Source organism: Oncorhynchus masou, chromosome 28 (genome assembly GCF_036934945.1).
Source record: "Oncorhynchus masou masou isolate Uvic2021 chromosome 28, UVic_Omas_1.1, whole genome shotgun sequence".
NCBI lineage: Eukaryota > Metazoa > Chordata > Actinopteri > Salmoniformes > Salmonidae > Oncorhynchus > Oncorhynchus masou.
Window position 1 is genome coordinate 14768022 of NC_088239.1, and position 20820 is coordinate 14788841.

The 20820-nt window shown below is 46.5% G+C and overlaps 1 protein-coding gene across 1 annotated transcript in view; it reads left to right on the forward strand.

The window, feature by feature from the left end:
* The window catches only part of LOC135517230 (actin-binding protein WASF3-like), a 30901-nt gene extending 15801 nt beyond the window's left edge, over nucleotides 1–15100 (forward strand). The window contains exons 3-9 of the mRNA XM_064941345.1: nucleotides 2983–3117; nucleotides 6491–6644; nucleotides 6815–6932; nucleotides 7003–7184; nucleotides 7763–8005; nucleotides 9516–9814; nucleotides 12190–15100. Of these exons, the coding sequence (XP_064797417.1) occupies nucleotides 2983–3117; nucleotides 6491–6644; nucleotides 6815–6932; nucleotides 7003–7184; nucleotides 7763–8005; nucleotides 9516–9814; nucleotides 12190–12347 (1289 nt within the window). The 3' untranslated portion in view covers nucleotides 12348–15100. The remainder of the gene's footprint in view (nucleotides 1–2982; nucleotides 3118–6490; nucleotides 6645–6814; nucleotides 6933–7002; nucleotides 7185–7762; nucleotides 8006–9515; nucleotides 9815–12189) is intronic.
* The last annotated feature ends 5720 nt before the right edge of the window (nucleotides 15101–20820 follow it).

The following is a 20820-nucleotide window of genomic DNA, read 5'->3' on the forward strand; positions in this document are numbered from 1 at the left end:
ATGTACCGATCCTGTGCAGGTGTTGTAACAAGTGTTCTGCCACTGCGAGGACGATCAGCTGTCCGTCCTTACTCCCTGTAGCGCTGTCTTAGTCGTCTCACAGTATGGACATTGCAATTTATTGCCCTGGCCACATCTGCAGCCTCCTTGCAGCATGCCTAAGGCACGTTCACTCAGATGAGCAGGGGCCCTGGGCATCTTTCTTTTGGTGTTTTTCAGAGTCAGTAAAAAGGCCTCTTTAGTGTACTAAGATTTCATAACTGTGACCTTAATTGCCTACCGTCTGTAAGCTGTTAGTGTCTTAACGACCGTTCCACAGGTACATGTTCATTAAATGTTTATGGTTCATTGAACCAACATGGGACACAGTGTTTAAACCCTTTACAATGAAGATCTGTGAAGTTATTTGGATTTTTACAAATTGTCTTTGAAAGACAGGGTCCTGAAAAAGTTTATATATGTACGTATGTATTTATTTACAGTTGAAGTCGGAAGGTTACATACACCTCAGCCAAATGCATTAAAACACCGTTTTTAACAATTCCTGACATTTAATCCGAGTGCAAATGCATTGTCTTAGGTCAGTTAGGATCACCACTTTATTTTAAGAATGTGAAATGTCAGAATAATAGTAGAGAGAATGATTTATTTCAGCTTTTATTTATTTCATTACATTCCCAGTGGGTCAGAAGTTTTCATACACTCAATTAATATTTGGTAGCATTGCCTTTAAATTGTTTATCTTGGGTCACACATTTCAGGTAGCCATCCACAAGCTTCCCACAATAAGTTGGGTGAATTTTGGCCCATTCCTCCTGACAGTGCTGGTGGATCTGAGTCAGGTTTGTAGGCTTCCTTGCTCGCACACACTTTTTCAGTTCTGCCCACACATTTTCTATAGGATTGAGGTCAGGGCTTTATGATGGCCACTCCAATACCTTGACTTTGTTGTCCTTAAGCCATTTTGCCACAACTTTGGAAGTGTGCTTGGGGTCATTGTCCATTTGGAAGACCCATTTGCGACCAAGCTTTAACTTCCTGACTGATGTCTTGAGATGCTATTTCAATATATCCACATAATTTTCCTACCTCATGATGCCATCTATTTTGTGAAGTGCACCAGTCCCTCCTGCAGCAAAGCATCCCCACACCATGATACTGCCACCCCCGTGCTTCATGGTTGGGATGGTGTTCTTCGGCTTGCAAGCCTCCCCCTTTTTCCTCCAAACATAACAATGATTATTATGGCCAAACGGTTCTATTTGTGTTTCATCAGACCAGAAGACATTTCTCCAAAAAGTACAATCATGGTCCCCATGTGCAGTTGCAAACCGTAGTCTGGCTTTTTTATGGCGGTTGTGGAACAGTGGCTTCTTCCTTGCTGAGGGGCCTTTCAGGTTATGTCGATATAGGACTCGTTTTACTGTGGATATAGATACTTTTGTACCTGTTTCCTTCAGCATCTTCACAAGGTCCTTTGCTGTTGTTCTGGGATTGATTTGCACTTTTCGCACCAAAGTACGTTCATCTCTAGGAAACAGAAGGCGTCTCCTTCCTGAGTGTTATAATGGCTGCGTGGTCTCATGGTGTTTATACTTGTGTACTATTGTTTGTACAGATGAACGTGGTACCTTCAGGCATTTGGAAATTGCTCCCAAGGATGAACCAAACTTGTGGAGGTCTACAATATTTTTTCTGAGGTCTTGGCTGATTTCTTTTGACTTTCCCATGATGTCAAGCAAAGAGAGACTGTGTTGAAAGGTAGGCCTTGAAATACATCCACAGGTACACCTCCAATTGACTGAAAGGATGTAAATTAGCCTATCAGAAGCTTCTGAAGCCATGGCATCATTTTCTGGAATGTTCCAAGCTGTTTAAAGGCACAGTCAACTTAGTGTATGTAAACGTCTGACCGAATGGAATTGTGATACAGTGAATTATAAGTGAAAACATCAGTCTGTAAACAATTGTTGTAAAAATGACTTGTGTCCTGCACAAAGTAGATGTCCTAACCAACTTGCCAAAACTATAGTTTGTTAACAAGACATTTGTGGAGTGGTTGAACAACTAGTTTTAATGACTCCAACCTAAGTGTATGTAAACTTCCGTCCCTCTCCTCGCCCCTACCTGGGCTTGAACCAGGGACCTTCTGCACACATCAACAACTGCCTCTCCCGAAGCATCATTACCCATATACATACATACATACACACACACACACACATACATACACACATACACACATACATACATACATACACACATACATACATACATACACACATACATACACACATACATACATACATACACACATACACACATACATACATACATACATACATACATACATACATACATACATACATACATACATACACACATACACACATACACACATACATACACACATACATACATCATACACACATACATACATACTTATACGCTACCGGGCAAAAGTTTTAGAACACCTACTCATTCAGGGTTTATTTTATATTTGTACTATTTTCTACATTGTAGAATAATAGTGAAGACACAGAACTATGAAATAACCCATATGGAATCATGTAGTAACCAAAAAAGTGTGAAACAAATTCTTCAAATAGCCACCCTTTGCCTTGATGACAGCTTTGCACACTCTTAGCATTATCTCAACCAGCTTCATGAGGTAGTCACCTGGAATGCAACAGGTGTGCCTTCTTAAGTTATTTTGTGGTACACTGCACCAGTCAAACGTTTGGACACATCTACTCATTGCAGGGTTTTTACTTTATTTTTATATTTTCTACATTGGGATCATAACGTTCACCTGGATTCACCTTGTCAGTCTGTCATGCAGTTTATATACTGTCATTATAAAGAGAGCAGTTGTCTATAGTTATCTCAATGTGCAGTACAGGGTAGACATAGTAGGCGTAATTTAGTGCACCAGGATGTCATGCTAACCACATGATCCATCTGTCTACCCTTGTACTGCAGGTAAACATGCAGAGGACATCTTCGGAGAGCTGTTCAATGAGGCCAACACGTTCTACCTGAGAGCCAACTCCCTGCAGGACCGCATCGACCGCCTGGCCGTCAAGGTCACTCAGCTGGACTCCACCGTGGAGGAAGGTGAGACAGGGGTTAGAGGTCACAGGAAATAGGAAGTGACATCGTTACTCGTTGACATAGCGATGGTGTAAAAGTGATGAAACTGAGGATATATAAATACTTCTCTCACACCCTCTCTATCCCCCTCTCCCTAACCCTCTCTATCCCCCTCTCCTTAACCCTCTCTATCCCCCTCTCCTTAACCCTCTCTATCCCCCTCTCCTTAACCCTCTCTATCCCCCTCTCCTTAACCCTCTCTATCCCCCTCTCCCTAACCCTCTCTCTATCCCCCTCTCCCTAACCCTCTCTATCCCCCTCTCCCTAACCCTCTCTATCCCCCTCTCCCTAACCCTCTCTATCCCCCTCTCCCTAACCCTCTCTATCCCCCTCTCCCTAACCCTCTCTATCCCCCTCTCTATCCCCCTCTCCCTAACCCTCTCTATCCCCCTCTCCCTAACCCTCTCTATCCCCCTCTCCTTAACCCTCTCTATCCCCCTCTCCTTAACCCTCTCTATCCCCCTCTCCCTAACCCTCTCTATCCCCCTCTCCCTAACCCTCTCTATCCCCCTCTCCCTAACCCTCTCTATCCCCCTCTCCTTAACCCTCTCTATCCCCCTCTCCCTAACCCTCTCTATCCCCCTCTCCTTAACCCTCTCTATCCCCCTCTCCCTAACCCTCTCTATCCCCCTCTCCTTAACCCTCTCTATCCCCCTCTCCTTAACCCTCTCTAACCCTCTCCCTAACCCTCTCTCCCTAACCCTCTCTCTCTAACCCTCTCTCTAACCCTCTCTCTAACCCTCTCCCTAACCCTCTCTCCCTAACCCTCTCTCTCTAACCCTCTCTCTAACCCCCTCTCTCTACCCCCCTCTCCCTAACCCTCTCTCCCTAACCCTCTCTCCCTAACCCTCTCTCCCTAACCCTCTCTCCCCCTAACCCTCTCTCTAACCCTCTCTCTAACCCTCTCTCTAACCCTCTCTAACCCTCTCCCTAACCCTCTCTCCCTAACCCTCTCTCTCTAACCCTCTCTCTAACCCTCTCCCTAACCCTCTCTCCCTAACCCTCTCTCTCTAACCCTCTCTCTAACCCCCTCTCTCTACCCCCTCTCCCTAACCCTCTCTCTCACACCCTGTCTATCCCTCTCTCCCTAACCCTCTCTCTAACCCCCTCTCCCTAACCCTCTCTCTCACACCCTGTCTATCCCCCTCTCTCTAACCCCCTCTCCATAACCCTCTCTATCCCCCTCTCTCACACCCTGTCTATCCCCCTCTCTCTAACCCTCTCTCTCACACCCTGTCTATCCTCCTCTCCCTAACCCTCTCTCTCACACCCTGTCTATCCCCCTCACCCTAACCCTCTCTCTCTAACCCTCTCTCTCTAACCCTCTCTCTCTAACCCCCTCTCCCTAACCCTCTCTATCCCCCTCTCTCACACCCTGTCTATCCCCCTCTCCCTAACCCTCTCTATCCCCCTCTCCCTAACCCTCTCTATCCCCCTCTCTCTCACACCCTGTCTATCCCCCTCTCCCTAACCCTCTCTCTCACACCCTCTCTATCCCCCTCTCCCTAACCCTCTCTCTCACACCCTGTCTATCCCCCTCTCCCTAACCCTCTCTCTCACACCCTGTCTATCCCCCTCCCCCTAACCCCCTCTCCCTAACCCTGTCTATCCCCCTCTCCCTAACCCTCTCTCCCTAACCCTCTCTATCCCCCTCTCCCTAACCCTCTCTCTCACACCCTGTCTATCCCCCTCTCTCTAACCCTCTCTCTCACACCCTGTCTATCCCCCTCTCTCTAACCCTCTCTCACACCCTGTCTATCCCCCTCTCCCTAACCCTCTCTCTCACACCCTGTCTATCCCCCTCTCTCTAACCCTCTCTCTATCCCCCTCTCTCTAACCCTTTCTCTCACACCCTGTCTATCCCCCTCTCCCTAACCCTCTCTCTCACACCCTGTCTATCCCCCTCCCCCTAACCCTCTCTCTCACACCCTGTCTATCCCCCTCTCCCCCTGTCTACCCTCTCTCTCACACCCTGTCCATCCCCCTCTCCCTAACCCTCTCTCTCACACCCTGTCTATCCCCCTCTCTCACACCCTGTCTATCCCCCTCTCCCTAACCCTCTCTCTCACACCCTGTCTATCCCCCTCTCTCTAACCCTCTCTCTCACACCCTGTCTATCCCCCTCTCCCTAACCCTCTCTCTCACACCCTGTCTATCCCCCTCTCCCTAACCCTCTCTCTCACAACCTGTCTATCCCCCTCTCCCTAACCCTCTCTCTCACACCCTGTCTATCCCCCTCTCTCTAACCCTCTCTCTCACACCCTGTCTATCACCCTCTCCCTAACTCTCTCTCTCACACCCTGTCTACACCCTGTCTATCCCCCTCTCCCTAACCCTCTCTCTCACACCCTGTCTATCCCCCTCTCCCTAACCCTCTCTCTCACACCCTGTCTATCACCCTCTCCCTAACCCTCTCTCTCACACCCTGTCTATCCCCCTCTCTCTAACCCTCTCTCTCACACCCTGTCTATCCCCCTCTCCCTAACCCTCTCTCTCACACCCTGTCTATCCCCCTCTCCCTAACCCTCTCTCTCACACCCTGTCTATCCCCCTCTCCCTAACCCTCTCTCTCACACCCTGTCTATCCCCCTCTCCCTAACCCTCTCTCTCACACCCTGTCTATCCCCCTCTCCCTAACCCTCTCTCTCACAACCTGTCTATCCCCCTCTCCCTAACCCTCTCTCACACCCTGTCTATCCCCCTCTCTCTAACCCTCTCTCTCACACCCTGTCTATCACCCTCTCCCTAACCCTCTCTCTCACACCCTGTCTATCCCCCTCTCCCTAACCCTCTCTCTCACACCCTGTCTATCCCCCCTCTCCCTAACCCTCTCTCTCACACCCTGTCTATCCCCCTCTCCCTAACCCTCTCTCTCACACCCTGTCTATCCCCCTCTCCCTAACCCTCTCTCTCACACCCTGTCTATCCCCCTCTCTCTAACCCTCTCTCTCACACCCTGTCTATCCCCCTCTCCCTAACCCTCTCTCTCACACCCTGTCTATCCCCCTCTCTCACACCCTGTCTATCCCCCTCTCCCTAACCCTCTCTCACACCCTGTCTATCCCCCTCTCCCTAACCCTCTCTCTCACTCCCTGTCTATCCCCCTCTCCCTAACCCTCTCTCTCACACCCTGTCTATCCCCCTCTCCCTAACCCTCTCTCTCACACCCTCTCTATCCCCCTCTCCCTAACCCTCTCTCTCACACCCTGTCTATCCCCCTTTCCCCCTACCCTCTCACTCACACCCTGTCTATCCCCCTCTCCCTAACCCTCTCTCTCTTTCTATTTACGTGTCCTCTTTCTCTCGCTCTTTGTTTGTCCTCTTTCTCTGTCCTCAGTCTCTCTGCAGGACATCAACATGAAGAAGGCTTTTAAGAGCAGTACCGCCCAGGACCAGCAGGTGGTATCCACGAGGAGCGTTCCCATCCCTGTCAAGGAGATGTACAACCTGAGTAACAAACCTCCACCTCTCAACATCCTCTCCAAATATAGGTGTGTTCTCTCCCCCTCCCTTTCTATGATCTGTCTAATGTTTCCTACCCAGGGCAGTCTTAACCCAGAGTCAAATTCCTCACCTGATCTTGTTTTGTAGTCTCATAATAGAATGTTGTGAACTTCATTTCCCACAAACCCTGGCCTGCGTTTGCCCTTTGACCCTGTAGGGATGACCACAAGGAGGGGCTGAAGTTCTACACTGACCCCTCCTACTTCTTCGACCTGTGGAGAGAGAAGATGCTGCGGGACACGGAAGACAAGAGGAAGGAGAAGAGGAAGAACAAAGTAAGCAAAACAATCTCTCCCTTCTTCTCTTTCTTGTCCTCCGTCTCCACTAATATGTGTCTCCTCCCAGGAACAGAAGCGTTGTGTGGACGGGACGTTGCAGAGGGAGGTGAAGAAGGTGCGTAAGGCTCGGAACCGTCGCCAGGAGTGGAATATGTTGGCCCTGGATAAGGAGCTGAGGCCTGACCACCACCACACACACTCTCTCCACCGGGGGGCCACCTGCGAGGGATCACTATCCCCTGAGATGAGGCCAGTCCAAATACACACAGTTACATACATACTGCATGATGAGGTCAATGAAAAGTTGACATAAAACAAAGATTCTTTAATAAGATAACATATCAAATGTTCTTTTTAAGTATGGAATAATTACTTTTCTGTATAATACATTTCTGTATAGATGATTATTACTCGCATGGAAATAATGTGTTTCCCCCAGTGGAAATAATGTGTTTCCCCCAGTGGAAATAAGGGTTTCCCCCAGTGGAAATAAGGTGTTTCCCCCAGTGGAAATAAGGGGTTTCCCCCAGTGGAAATAATGTGTTTCCCCCAGTGGAAATAATGTGTTTCCCCCAGTGGAAATAAGGGGTTTCCCCCAGTGGAAATAAGGGGTTTCCCCCAGTGGAAATAAGGGGTTTCCCCCAGTGGAAATAAGGGGTTTCCCCCAGTGGAAATAAGGGGTTTCCCCCAGTGGAAATAAGGGGTTTCCCCCAGTACTATGATAATTTAGTCTCTGGCAGCTGTTCTAGGAGACGTGACAGTCCTCTTACTCCCCCTGCTGGCCATTCTGTAAAATGTCTCCATCTCCCTCCCTTTCTCTCTCTTAGGGGTCTTGGGCCTGACCACCACCAACGCCACTACACTCACTCAACCAATCATGCTGGTCACGCCCACACGTACTCCGGCCCGCCTCCCAGTCTCCTGGCTGTTCAGCTGGCTGCTCAGGGAAACGCCACTCTGGACCATGCCTACAGGGGATACAACCTGGGCCGCCCCCACAATGCTCCACCCCCTCTCCCTCCCGTTGAGAACATGAATGGATCCATGTCTCTACGACCTGTGGACTACAGGTCAGAGAGTGCACATGAATAAACACACTGGCAGACAGATTGATGCATATATGCACTCAAATAAACATTAACATTCATTGACATGTGCACAGGGACACCAAACAAACCCACGTACGCTCTTTTGTTGGGGCTCTGCCCCAGCTCCAGGGTTTGTTGTGTTTAATGTGCTATTGGTTTGGATTAGATCTGATGATGAACAACAGGCTTTACCCTCTCTCGAGTTTAGCAGTTGGCTCTGTAATGTACTGTCATCCCATACAAGCCAAGTACTGCACTGGTACACTCAAAACCCAAACACGGTCCTCTGCTTTGGTCTTGACATGACTCGTCTGTGACCTGTCTAACTCTGTCTAATTCCACCCTGTGGTTCTTTCTTCTTGAACTTGTCAGAGGATGTTGGTATGGTAGGATTATCATGGTTATATGTGAGATGTTGGTATGGCAGGATTATCATGGTTATATGTGAGATGTTGGTATGGCAGGATTATCATGGTTACATGTGAGATGTTAGTATGGTAGGATTATCATGGTTATAGGGTCGGCAGGGTAGCCTAGTGGTTAGAGTGTTGGACTAGTAACCGAAAGGTTGCAAGTTTGAATCCCTGAGCTGACAAGGTACACATCTGTCGTTCTGCCCCTGAACAGGCAGATAACCCACTGTTCCTAGGCCGTCATTGAAAATAAGAATTTGTTCTTAACTGACTTGCCTAATAAAATAATAAAAAAATTATATGTGAGATGTTGGTATGGTAGGATTATCATGGTTATATGTGAGATGTTGGTATGGTAGGATTATCATGGTTATATGTGAGATGTTGGTATGGTAGGATTATCATGGTCAGATGTTGATATGGTAGGATTATCATGGTTATATGTGAGATGTTGGTATGGTAGGATTATCATGGTTATATGTGAGATGTTGGTATGGTAGGATTATCATGGTCAGATGTTGATATGGTAGGATTATCATGGTTATATGTGAGATGTTGGTATGGTAGGATTATCATGGTTACATGTGAGATGTTGGTATGGTAGGATTATCATGGTCAGATGTTGATATTGTAGGATTATCATGGTTATATGTGAGATGTTGGTATGGTAGGATTATCATGGTTATATGTGAGATGTTGGTATGGTAGGATTATCATGGTCAGATGTTGATATGGTAGGATTATCATGGTTATATGTGAGATGTTGGTATGGTAGGATTATCATGGTTATATGTGAGATGTTGGTATGGTAGGATTATCATGGTCAGATGTTGATATGGTAGGATTATCATGGTTATATGTGAGATGTTGGTATGGTAGGATTATCATGGTTACATGTGAGATGTTGGTATGGTAGGATTATCATGGTCAGATGTTGATATTGTAGGATTATCATGGTTATATGTGAGATGTTTTTGTGGAGAGGCCGATTAACATATCATACTTTTTATTTCTGAAATGGTTATGATGATTAATATAATGCCTCATGTTCACCCTCCATCTGTCCCTCTCTCTCTCAGTATGGAGGGACATGGAAACGGCTCCCCTCCACCTGCTCCTCTCATGCCATCTGCACAATCTGCCTTTGCCACGCCCCCCGGAGGCCCACTTCCTCTTCCAGGTCTAATGGGATCAGTTGGTGTCTATGCCCTGCCCCCACCGCCAATCGCTGGGTCGCTGGTGGCTCCAACTCCCCCAATGCCTCCGCCCCCTCCTCCAGGCTCCTCCTACTCTACCACTCCCAAGATGTCCTCCGTGCCCCACAATGCCCAGCCTGTTAATGATGCTCGTAGTGATCTGCTGGCTGCCATACGCATGGGTAAGACTGCCTATTTGTATCTAACCCACCTGTCTCTGTGGCAGTGTGTGTGTGTGTGTGTGTGTGTGTGTGTGTGTGTGTGTGTGTGTGTGTGTGTGTGTGTGTGTGTGTGTGTGTGTGTGTGTGTGTGTGTGTGTGTGTGTGTGTGTGTGTGTGTTTTGCATTACCTGGTGCCCCGGGGTGGGGGAGATTTCTCTTAAGGACCAATGGAATATTCTAAAATTAGCAAGTTGTGCCAACCTTGGGCCACGGGCCATGCAAACCGAACCTTCCTTTTCTGTCTGTTTGACTGACTGGCTGGCTGGCTGGCTGGCTGACTGACTGCCTAACCCGTCTCTCTCTCCCTGGCTGTAGGTATCTAGTTGAAGTGTGTCTAACTGTCTCTCTCCCTGGCTGTAGGTATCTAGTTGAAGTGTGTCTAACTGTCTCTCTCCCTGGCTGTAGGTATCTAGTTGAAGTGTGTCTAACTGTCTCTCTCCCTGGCTGTAGGTATCTAGTTGAAGGGTGTCTAACTGTCTCTCTCCCTGGCTGTAGGTATCTAGTTGAAGTGTGTCTAACTGTCTCTCTCCCTGGCTGTAGGTATCTAGTTGAAGGGTGTCTAACTGTCTCTCTCCCTGGCTGTAGGTATCTAGTTGAAGTGTGTCTAACTGTCTCTCTCCCTGGCTGTAGGTATCTAGTTGAAGGGTGTCTAACTGTCTCTCTCCCTGGCTGTAGGTATCTAGTTGAAGGGTGTCTAACTGTCTCTCTCCCTGGCTGTAGGTATCTAGTTGAAGTGTGTCTAACTGTCTCTCTCCCTGGCTGTAGGTATCTAGTTGAAGGGTGTCTAACTGTCTCTCTCCCTGGCTGTAGGTATCTAGTTGAAGTGTGTCTAACTGTCTCTCTCCCTGGCTGTAGGTATCTAGTTGAAGTGTGTCTAACTGTCTCTCTCCCTGGCTGTAGGTATCTAGTTGAAGTGTGTCTAACTGTCTCTCTCCCTGGCTGTAGGTATCTAGTTGAAGTGTGTCTAACTGTATCTCTCCCTGGCTGTAGGTATCTTGTTGAAGTGTGTCTAACTGTCTCTCTCCCTGGCTGTAGGTATCTAGTTGAAGTGTGTCTAACTGTCTCTCTCCCTGGCTGTAGGTATCTAGTTGAAGTGTGTCTAACTGTCTCTCTCCCTGGCTGTAGGTATCCGGTTGAAGTGTGTCTAACTGTCTCTCTCCCTGGCTGTAGGTATCCGGTTGAAGTGTGTCTAACTGTCTCTCTCCCTGGCTGTAGGTATCTAGTTGAAGTGTGTCGGTACCTAACTGTCTCTCTCCCTGGCTGTAACTAGTTGAAGTGTGTCTACTGTCTCTCTCCCTGGCTGTAGGTATCTAGTTGAAGTGTGTCTAACTGTCTCTCTCCCTGGCTGTAGGTATCTAGTTGAAGGGTGTCTAACTGTCTCTCTCCCTGGCTGTAGGTATCTAGTTGAAGTGTGTCTAACTGTCTCTCTCCCTGGCTGTAGGTATCTAGTTGAAGGGTGTCTAACTGTCTCTCTCCCTGGCTGTAGGTATCTAGTTGAAGTGTGTCTAACTGTCTCTCTCCCTGGCTGTAGGTATCTAGTTGAAGTGTGTCTAACTGTCTCTCTCCTGGCTGTAGGTATCTAGTTGAAGGGTGTCTAACTGTCTCTCTCCTGGCTGTAGGTATCTAGTTGAAGTGTGTCTAACTGTCTCTCTCCCTGGCTGTAGGTATCTAGTTGAAGGGTGTCTAACTGTCTCTCTCCCTGGCTGTAGGTATCTAGTTGAAGTGTGTCTAACTGTCTCTCTCCCTGGCTGTAGGTATCTAGTTGAAGTGTGTCTAACTGTCTCTCTCCCTGGCTGTAGGTATCTAGTTGAAGTGTGTCTAACTGTCTCTCTCCCTGGCTGTAGGTATCTAGTTGAAGTGTGTCTAACTGTCTCTCTCCTGGCTGTAGGTATCTAGTTGAAGTGTGTCTAACTGTCTCTCTCCCTGGCTGTAGGTATCTAGTTGAAGGGTGTCTAACTGTCTCTCTCCCTGGCTGTAGGTATCTAGTTGAAGTGTGTCTAACTGTCTCTCTCCTGGCTGTAGGTATCTAGTTGAAGGGTGTCTAACTGTCTCTCTCCCTGGCTGTAGGTATCTAGTTGAAGTGTGTCTAACTGTCTCTCTCCCTGGCTGTAGGTATCTAGTTGAAGGGTGTCTAACTGTCTCTCTCCCTGGCTGTAGGTATCTAGTTGAAGGGTGTCTAACTGTCTCTCTCCTGGCTGTAGGTATCTAGTTGAAGGGTGTCTAACTGTCTCTCTCCCTGGCTGTAGGTATCTAGTTGAAGTGTGTCTAACTGTCTCTCTCCCTGGCTGTAGGTATCTAGTTGAAGGGTGTCTAACTGTCTCTCTCCCTGGCTGTAGGTATCCGGTTGAAAAAGGGTCAGGAGCAGCAGGAACAGCAGGCTAAGAGAGAGCCTGTAGGGAACGACGTGGCCACCATCCTCTCCAGACGCATCGCTGTCGAGTACTCCGACTCTGAAGATGACTCAGAGCTGGAAGAGAACGACTGGTCCGACTAACACACACACATCACTCACTCAAACGCTGAGAAGCACATACATGTGCACGATCACATCCACACAAAAAATAAACCACTAAATGGTTCACTGAGTGTACTAAACATGAATAACACATTCCTAATATCAAGTTGCACCCCCCTCCTCCTTTTGCCCTCAGAACAGCCTCAATTCGTAGGAGCATGGACTCTACAAGGTGCTGGATGTCCTTTGGGTGGTGAACCATTCATGATACATGACAAGACTGTTGAGTGTGAAAAACCCAGCAGTGTTGCAGTTCTTGACACAAACCTGTGCAACTGGCACCTACTACCATACCCATTCAAAGGCACTTACATCTTTTGTGTTGCCCATTCACCCTCTCATTGGCACACATGCACAATCCATGTTTCAATTGTCTCAAGGCTTAAAAATCCTTCTTTAACCTGGCTCCTCCCCTATACCGATACTGATTGAAGGAGATTTAACAGGTGACATCAATAAGGGATTATAGCTTTCACCTGGATTCACCTGGTCAGTCTATGTCACAGAAAGAGCATGTTTTGTACATTCAGTGTATATACTGTCATTATAAAGAGAACAGTTGTCTATAGTTTCCACAAACTGCAGTGCATGCATAGTAAGCAGAATTTAGTGCATGTTTTGTACACTCAGTGTATATATACCAACAAAACATAAACAAAAACACGCACATACAGGATGTATTTGTACATGATATAAGCTGGGTGACCCCTGGTCACATGTAGCACTGCTGGTAAATGAGACTCCTGCATCAGCCGCTGAAGGGTCCAGAACTGACCAGAACTGGACCTCTAGCGGGGTACTCAAGATGCACACTCGGGTTCAGCTGCTATACTGACACTAATTGCAACTAAACATTAAGTTCAATACTATTACTGTTAACATTTTAAAACTCTCAAGCAATGCTCAGGGCATCTTGAATACACGCCAGGAGACCACAGTGTGTCTCTGTATAATATGTTTTCCATAATAACACTAGTAAAGCCCTGTTTGTGGCACCCCAGGAGTGGCACTCATCTCATGTATAGTTACAGTCTTAATAAGGGCCTTACTTAGAGAACCCCCCCTTGGGAAGACAGTCTACGTCTTTTTTCTAATGTTTTTACTGAAACACTTCATCTAGGACTGAGACCAATTTTTATGTGTAGATTATAGCAACAGGAAGATGAAGAGAAGTCAAAAGGAACCGTGTGGACTGTGCTGGTCAGGGTAGCGTTCAGAAGGAACCGTGTGGACTGTGCTGGTCAGGGTAGCGTTCAGAAGGAACAGCGTGGACTGTGCTGGTCAGGGTAGCATTCAAAAGGAACAGCGTGGACTGTGCTGGTCAGGGTAGCGTTCAGAAGGAACCGTGTGGACTGTGCTGGTCAGGGTAGCGTTCAGAAGGAACCGTGTGGACTGTGCTGGTCAGGGTAGTGTTCAGAAGGAACCGTGTGGACTGTGCTGGTCAGGGTAGTGTTCAGAAGGAACCGTGTGGACTGTGCTGGTCAGGGTAGCGTTCAGAAGGAACAGCGTGGACTGTGCTGGTCAGGGTAGCGTTCAGAAGGAACCGTGTGGACTGTGCTGGTCAGGGTAGCGTTCAGAAGGAACAGCGTGGACTGTGCTGGTCAGGGTAGCATTCAAAAGGAACAGCGTGGACTGTGCTGGTCAGGGTAGCGTTCAGAAGGAACCGTGTGGACTGTGCTGGTCAGGGTAGCGTTCAGAAGGAACCGTGTGGACTGTGCTGGTCAGGGTAGTGTTCAGAAGGAACCGTGTGGACTGTGCTGGTCAGGGTAGTGTTCAGAAGGAACCGTGTGGACTGTGCTGGTCAGGGTAGCGTTCAGAAGGAACCGTGTGGACTGTGCTGGTCAGGGTAGCGTTCAGAAGGAACAGCGTGGACTGTGCTGGTCAGGGTAGCGTTCAGAAGGAACCGTGTGGACTGTGCTGGTCAGGGTAGCGTTCAGAAGGAACCGCGTGTGGACTGTGCTGGTCAGGGTAGCGTTCAGAAGGAACCGTGTGTGGACTGTGCTGGTCAGGGTAGCGTTCAGAAGGAACAGTGTGGACTGTGCTGGTCAGGGTAGCGTTCAGAAGGAACCGTGTGTGGACTGTGCTGGTCAGGGTAGCATTCAGAAGGAACCACGTGTGGACTGTGCTGGTCAGGGTAGCATTCAGAAGGAACCGTGTGGACTGTGCTGGTCAGGGTTTTGTTGGAACAAATGGGAGAAGATGTTTTAAAGTGTTTTCCTACTGTGTTCCTTCTGAAGGCGACAGGTGTGTGTGATGGAGTGGCCTGAGAGTGAGGCTGTATTCCATCATCCACACTCGAACACTACCCCATGTGCTACACTTAGGAGGATGCACAGCCAGCATTGTTTCCTTCTAAGTGGTACTCTAGTATGGATATTGGAACATAGCCTGAGTGAGTGAGTGAGTGAGTGAGTGAGTGAGTGAGTGAGTGAGTGAGTGAGTGAGTGAGTGAGTGAGTGAGTGAGTGAGTGAGTGAGTGAGTGAGTGAGTGAGTGAGTGAGTGTTTGTGTTGTGAGAGCGTCTGATTGGAGATAGGGAAGGATGAAAGGAGGCTTAATGGATAACAGCTGTCTAATCGCTTAGTGATGTCTAGCAGAGATATGGAAGATGAAGAATAGATTGGATTGTGTTTAGGGTTGTCATGGTTATTTTTAGTGTGAACTCTGTAAACGTTGAACTCTGTGACCCTGAGAATAAATACAAATATGAGGAATAATGGTTGATATTCACAATGTTGTGTCTGCGTCTCTTTCCTGTTGCACTGTTGTCATGGAGACAACACGGGTGCTGACACTGACACAGCAGTTTCCATGGTAACAGTATTGCTAGCCAGGATCTTTGGGATGTCCCTACCCTATTGAAGTTGAAATTTAAAATGGTTAAGGTAAAGGTTCAGAATAGGGCTAGGGTTATTTAAGAATTATTGTTACTGGGATTCCGGATAGCACTGACCCAGCTAAGAAGGGAGTCACCATGGGAACAGAGGAGTGGCGGGAGGCACTGAGCCAACGGATGCAGAGGGAGGATAAACAAACCAAACCAACACAGGGCTTTTGTTTTTCATACACAGCACATTATTTTAATATAAAATTTACAAGATCTCTCAATTCAGTAAACTAACCAAAGCAATACAAAGTTACAGCTAACACCTTGGAAAAATATACACCTTGTTCACACAATGTCTTACAATATCTCAGTTAGTGCAGGGGTTCTCAAAGTGGGGAGCAGTATTTTTTTAATTAATAGATTCCAGTAATTTGGCCAAGGGATCCGTGGAATAAGTTTAGAGGGTGTGATACAATACATGTACACTGAACAAAATTATAAACGTAACATGCAATAATTTAAAAGAGTTTACTGAGTTACAGTTCGTAGGACATCAGTCAATTGAAATGAATTGATTAGGCCCTGATCTTTGGATTTCACATGAATGCATGTCCTTGGATATCCTACAATAATTGGCTGTTGAGACTGTTCTGTTGTTTATTTATTTTATTCATGGAAATTCACTACAAAATCATTACTTGGGAGCCAGGCCCAGCCAATCAGAATGGGTTTTTCCCCACAAAAGGGCTTCATTACAGACAGACATACTCCTACAAGTGAGGAACCTGCATTAAATTCTCTGGCACTAGCTCTGGTGGACATTCCTGCAGTCAGTATGCCAATTGAACGCTCCCTCAAATCTTCTGTGGCATTGGGTTATGTGACAAAACTGCACATTTCAGAGTGGCCTTTTAATGTCCCCAGTACAAGGTGCACCTGTGTTATGATCATGCTGTTTAATCAGCTTCTTGATATGCCACACCTGTTAGGTGGAAGGATTATGTTGGCAAATGAGAAATGCTCATTAACAGAAATGTAAACAAATTAGTGCACAAAACTTGTGCGAAATAAGCTTTTTGTGAGCATTAAACATTTCTGTGATATTTTATTTCAGTTCATTTAACAGGGGACCAACACTTTACAAGTTGTTTACATTTTTGTTCAGTATAATATTATTGATATACAATTTATGCTGTTAACCGTAAGCAACATGGGCTTGGGAAGCTCACAGGGATATTTGTATCCACAGTACATTTTCCAACTCAATAGTTAATTGTATTCCCCCAAACTAGTAGTGGTACCTGGGTAAAATCACTGGGGAAGCCAAGCAAGAGAGAAAAGCCACATCCCAACCAAGAAACAAAGGCATATTATAGCCTATATGTTGTGATAATTGCGTTGTTTGCTCTGTAACCTGTTAGTTCATATGCCTTGACACTGTGATATATACTGTAGGCCTAAAGGCCGAGACAATGAGAAGACAGTGGCAGAATAAACTCAACCAGATCTTTGTTTCATCACAAAACCAGAGAGCAACCTGTCTGGTGAAGACCACAAAGCATATTGAATGTAACAAACAGTTACATGATCTACAGCACGGTCAAGCAAGCTAAAGTTTCTGACATTTTAGGACTACTGAACAACTATTGATTTAGAACCACAGAGAGTTACCTCTAGTCACAAAGACAACAGGAGCTGCTTCCACTATTCCAGCCACATTTCAACTTCATCAAATCACCTATGCTTAGTCTAATACAATGACAATTAAAAGATACGAAAAACAATTTAGTCCAATCATAGGAAGCTAAATACCTGTATGTTGTTTTTCTTCCAAAAAATAAAGTGCATTTCACATTTAACACAGAGTATATGTCTACACAAGATGCTGTACTGTAGGGTCCCCTGCCCCACACTGTAGGGTCCCCTGCCCCACACTGTAGGGTCCCCTGCCCCACACAGAAGGGTCCCCAGCCCCACACTGAAGGGTCCCCTGCCCCACACTGTAGGGTCCCCTGCCCCACACAGAAGGGTCCCCAGCCCCACACTGAAGGGTCCCCTGCCCCACACTGTAGGGTCCCCTGCCCCACACTGTAGGGTCCCCTGCCCCACACATTCTGAAACCCATAGAGGTGTTAAAAGACTTGTATTTAGCTCTGAATCGGGGTACCGTACCCTCCAAACCACATGATTCACCCACAATGCTTGAAACCCCAACCACTGGCCACAGTAGAAATCCCTCCAACCACATCTCAGTTCAATATGACACTTTACGGTACAATTACACTGCACAATAATAGTTTAACATTAGATGAATATGTATTCCTAACAGAGAAGTACTGTATCAAACCCACACACGAGTGGTTCCTTTGTCTACTCAATAATGTGAAGCCCTTGTTTTCACCTATGAAAGCTCATCGTGAATCATGAAAGATTGACATTACTGTACATGAGAGAACATTCATCAAACAAGGTAGGCCCGGTTCCATTTCCGTCCCTAGCCCTTAGCTCATTGGTCTGGCAGATCCTCAAGGTTTGGGATAGGTGTAAGCAGCACTGTGACAGCACCATCTAACCCTCCAACAGGCTAATCTGCTAGTAAAGTATATGCCATACTGCGTTCACCTATCCAGACTTTGCAGATCTGCCTAAAGAAGGGGGTGGGATTGGGGGGGGGGGGCTAGGGATGGAAATGTACACAGACTGTAAAATTACAATAAAAGGGGGTCAAATTTGATGTCATTCTAATATGGTGCACCTGAGTCCCCCTTGGATCCTGCAGCAGGTAGCACCATACGTGATGTCAGAACACCCCTATAATGATAAGCATGCTCTATTTACAGAATCTAATTGGTCAACAGAATGCCATACAAAATAAACAATCATTTCTTTACCAATTCATTCAGGAGAGGCTCTTCGGCGCATTAAAATACAAGATACTTTGGATACATCATAATTCAGGCGAGACAACCCTGAGAAAAAAATAGAGACTTTCAATAAATATAACAAAATAGATTATTCTTCAAAGGTAAAGGAGAGTGTTTTCTTGGTATTATTGTTTGTCTGTGAAGAGCCACCAGAACCTGTGATAACGATATAGGTTATTTTTCCATCAGTCACGTGACGGCATTGCCTTAACCCCTCACTACGGCTCAGAGTCAGCCGTTGCACTCGTACAACATACAGTACTAGCTTTTCTTCTACTATTAATTTAAACATATCCTTCTCTATTTCATTCCTGTGGTGGAATTTGTCACTTCTCTCAGAAGGTCACTTCTCTCAGAATGATAGGAAGACAAGCAAACAATTTCCTCTGAGGTCAAAGGGTCACATTGGAAGTAAGTCCTCAGAGCCTCTGTCCCCATGGAGACAGATATACAGGAGGTCTGTGCTGCTGATCACAAACCCCCATACACACACACACACTCAGGGGCCATGCAACTCAAATGCGCAGAAACATTTTCCTTATTCACAGACTTAGGTTTACAACACTCAAAAACACTTCATAGGTTCACAAAGGCAGAAGCAACTGAAAACTTGAAAGATATTTTCTTACCAAGTCCAATTTCATTCATTGTAAGATATTGAAGAAGACCATAGCCAGAGAATAGAGCAGGAGATTCAGAATAAAAAAAGGCAGTGACATTGTAATGAGTGATGACAGAATACTGGGCGGTGGCAGTCAGTCTCCTGTCCCATTCACATTTTCAAAAACAAAACACACAAGTCAAGATTTGATTTCCCATTTGGAGAAATCACATACAGCACAAGTCTTGGGAAGTTGAGTCCTTGTTTGGGCCTGGTGTATAAGGACTCTGCTAGGCATCGCAGAAGGGCTGTTGGTTGTTGTCGTCGTATATCATCATGTTGGAGGTGGTCATGTTACTGGGGAGAGGCTGTTATTGCTGACAGAGTATTTCTATCGGTCCATGAAGTAACTAACACTTAGTTACTGCTGCGCGCTGATATGACGTGCTGATATGACGGGGTAGAATGAGGATCTGGAAGCGCTTAAGAACGTGTACCGATGGAGCTACTGCCTTACATATTTTTCGATAGCTCAAATGGTTGGTACGTTGACAAGGAGGGCGATCACGTGTCCTAGAAAAGTGGAAGTCCTGGGTTCGATCGTGACTCGGTGTGAGCGAAACAGGAGGAATTGGCAGCCGATTTAACACTGGCTAGGGTCAGGGGGTGGTGGGCATTTGTCAGCCAGGGTAAGGAAGTGGTTGCAGGAGACATCCAAAGCTGGAACAACAAGACGTGTCACTGCTCTCTCCTTTCTTGCTATCCAAAGATCTGAACCAGACATTGTGCCAGGGTCTGTCACTTAGGATATTGGTCATCTGGATATGGCCAGTCATAGATGTGGTATAGGGAAAGAGAGGGGTGAGTTTAAGGGTCTATATTCTATATGTACATTATGAATTTCAATGATCATACATTTTTCTGATTGGCTCAGCATTCATAGATTATTGCATTCAGGGGTTTTTTTTCGCAACAGGATGAGGTACAGGGTAGCAATTAGAAGACTATTGAAGGTGGACTGCTGATGATGCCATTTTCATGAAAAAGGAAAACAAATATGATTGCTACTTTATATTTTAAAGTGCTTTTTAAATTCACAAACCACATATTAGGATAATGTATTAGGCCTGAGTGTGACTGACTGATTTTATTATAACAGGTGGGGAGAGGGGAAGAGTGATAGTGAGGGTTTAGCCAACAGGCCTGGCTATTAGGGGAAACGGTTTACATTAAAGTCCTATGCAACATGCAGGTTGAAGGTTGGGGTGAGGACCAGGCGTTTTCATAACCTAATGGACAGGCTAAGAGATCAAATTAATATAAAAATACATTCAGTTGCAACAACACCCTGCTGGTCTAACTGCAAACTGAGTCGCTTGAACAACCAACTCGATTCACAGAGGGAACATTTCACACTCTACATTCAAGAACAGTCAGCCTGCCTAGCCAATGTGCCTGAAATGCACAATGAATTAGGTATGATTAGTTGACCTGTTTATGTATGAAGAAGTGGAGGGATAAAACAGAGATATCAAAACGATCAAAGCCTGGCCTTACCATAAAATAAAGGCATTTGGAGGGTTAATGGTGTGTGCTTCAGGTATCAGGGGATTGTCCTTCCCGAGGCTGTTGTCACCTCAGAATGGAGAGCAAGCAGAACATCATAATAACCTACATTCTCACATGCTCGAGGGTGGGGGCCTTAAAGGCAAATAGGGAGAGATGAAGAGAAATAAAAGTGGATGGAAGGAGGGAGGGGGGAAGATAGGTGCCCGCTCTCCGCCTCCGCGGCTTTGTTTCTTTGCATGGAGTCTGTGTCGGACGCACGGCGTGCGGATCACAGAGTACCCGGGCTATTTTTAGCCTCCCGTGGTTATCTGTCTTTCAAGGCACGTTCAGAGTGCAGCAGCGAGACAAGGTGCTTGAGCCCTCAGCCCGACTTCATCTTGTATGCATCTTGATAATCGCCCCCCCTCTGTCATCCCTCACTCCATTTCTCCTCCTCTCTTCCTCCTTCTCTGTCCGTGTGACATCCTATCTTATTGTACACACACACACACACACACACTAGCCCTTTATCTGATGTGCGGAAAGTGGCACA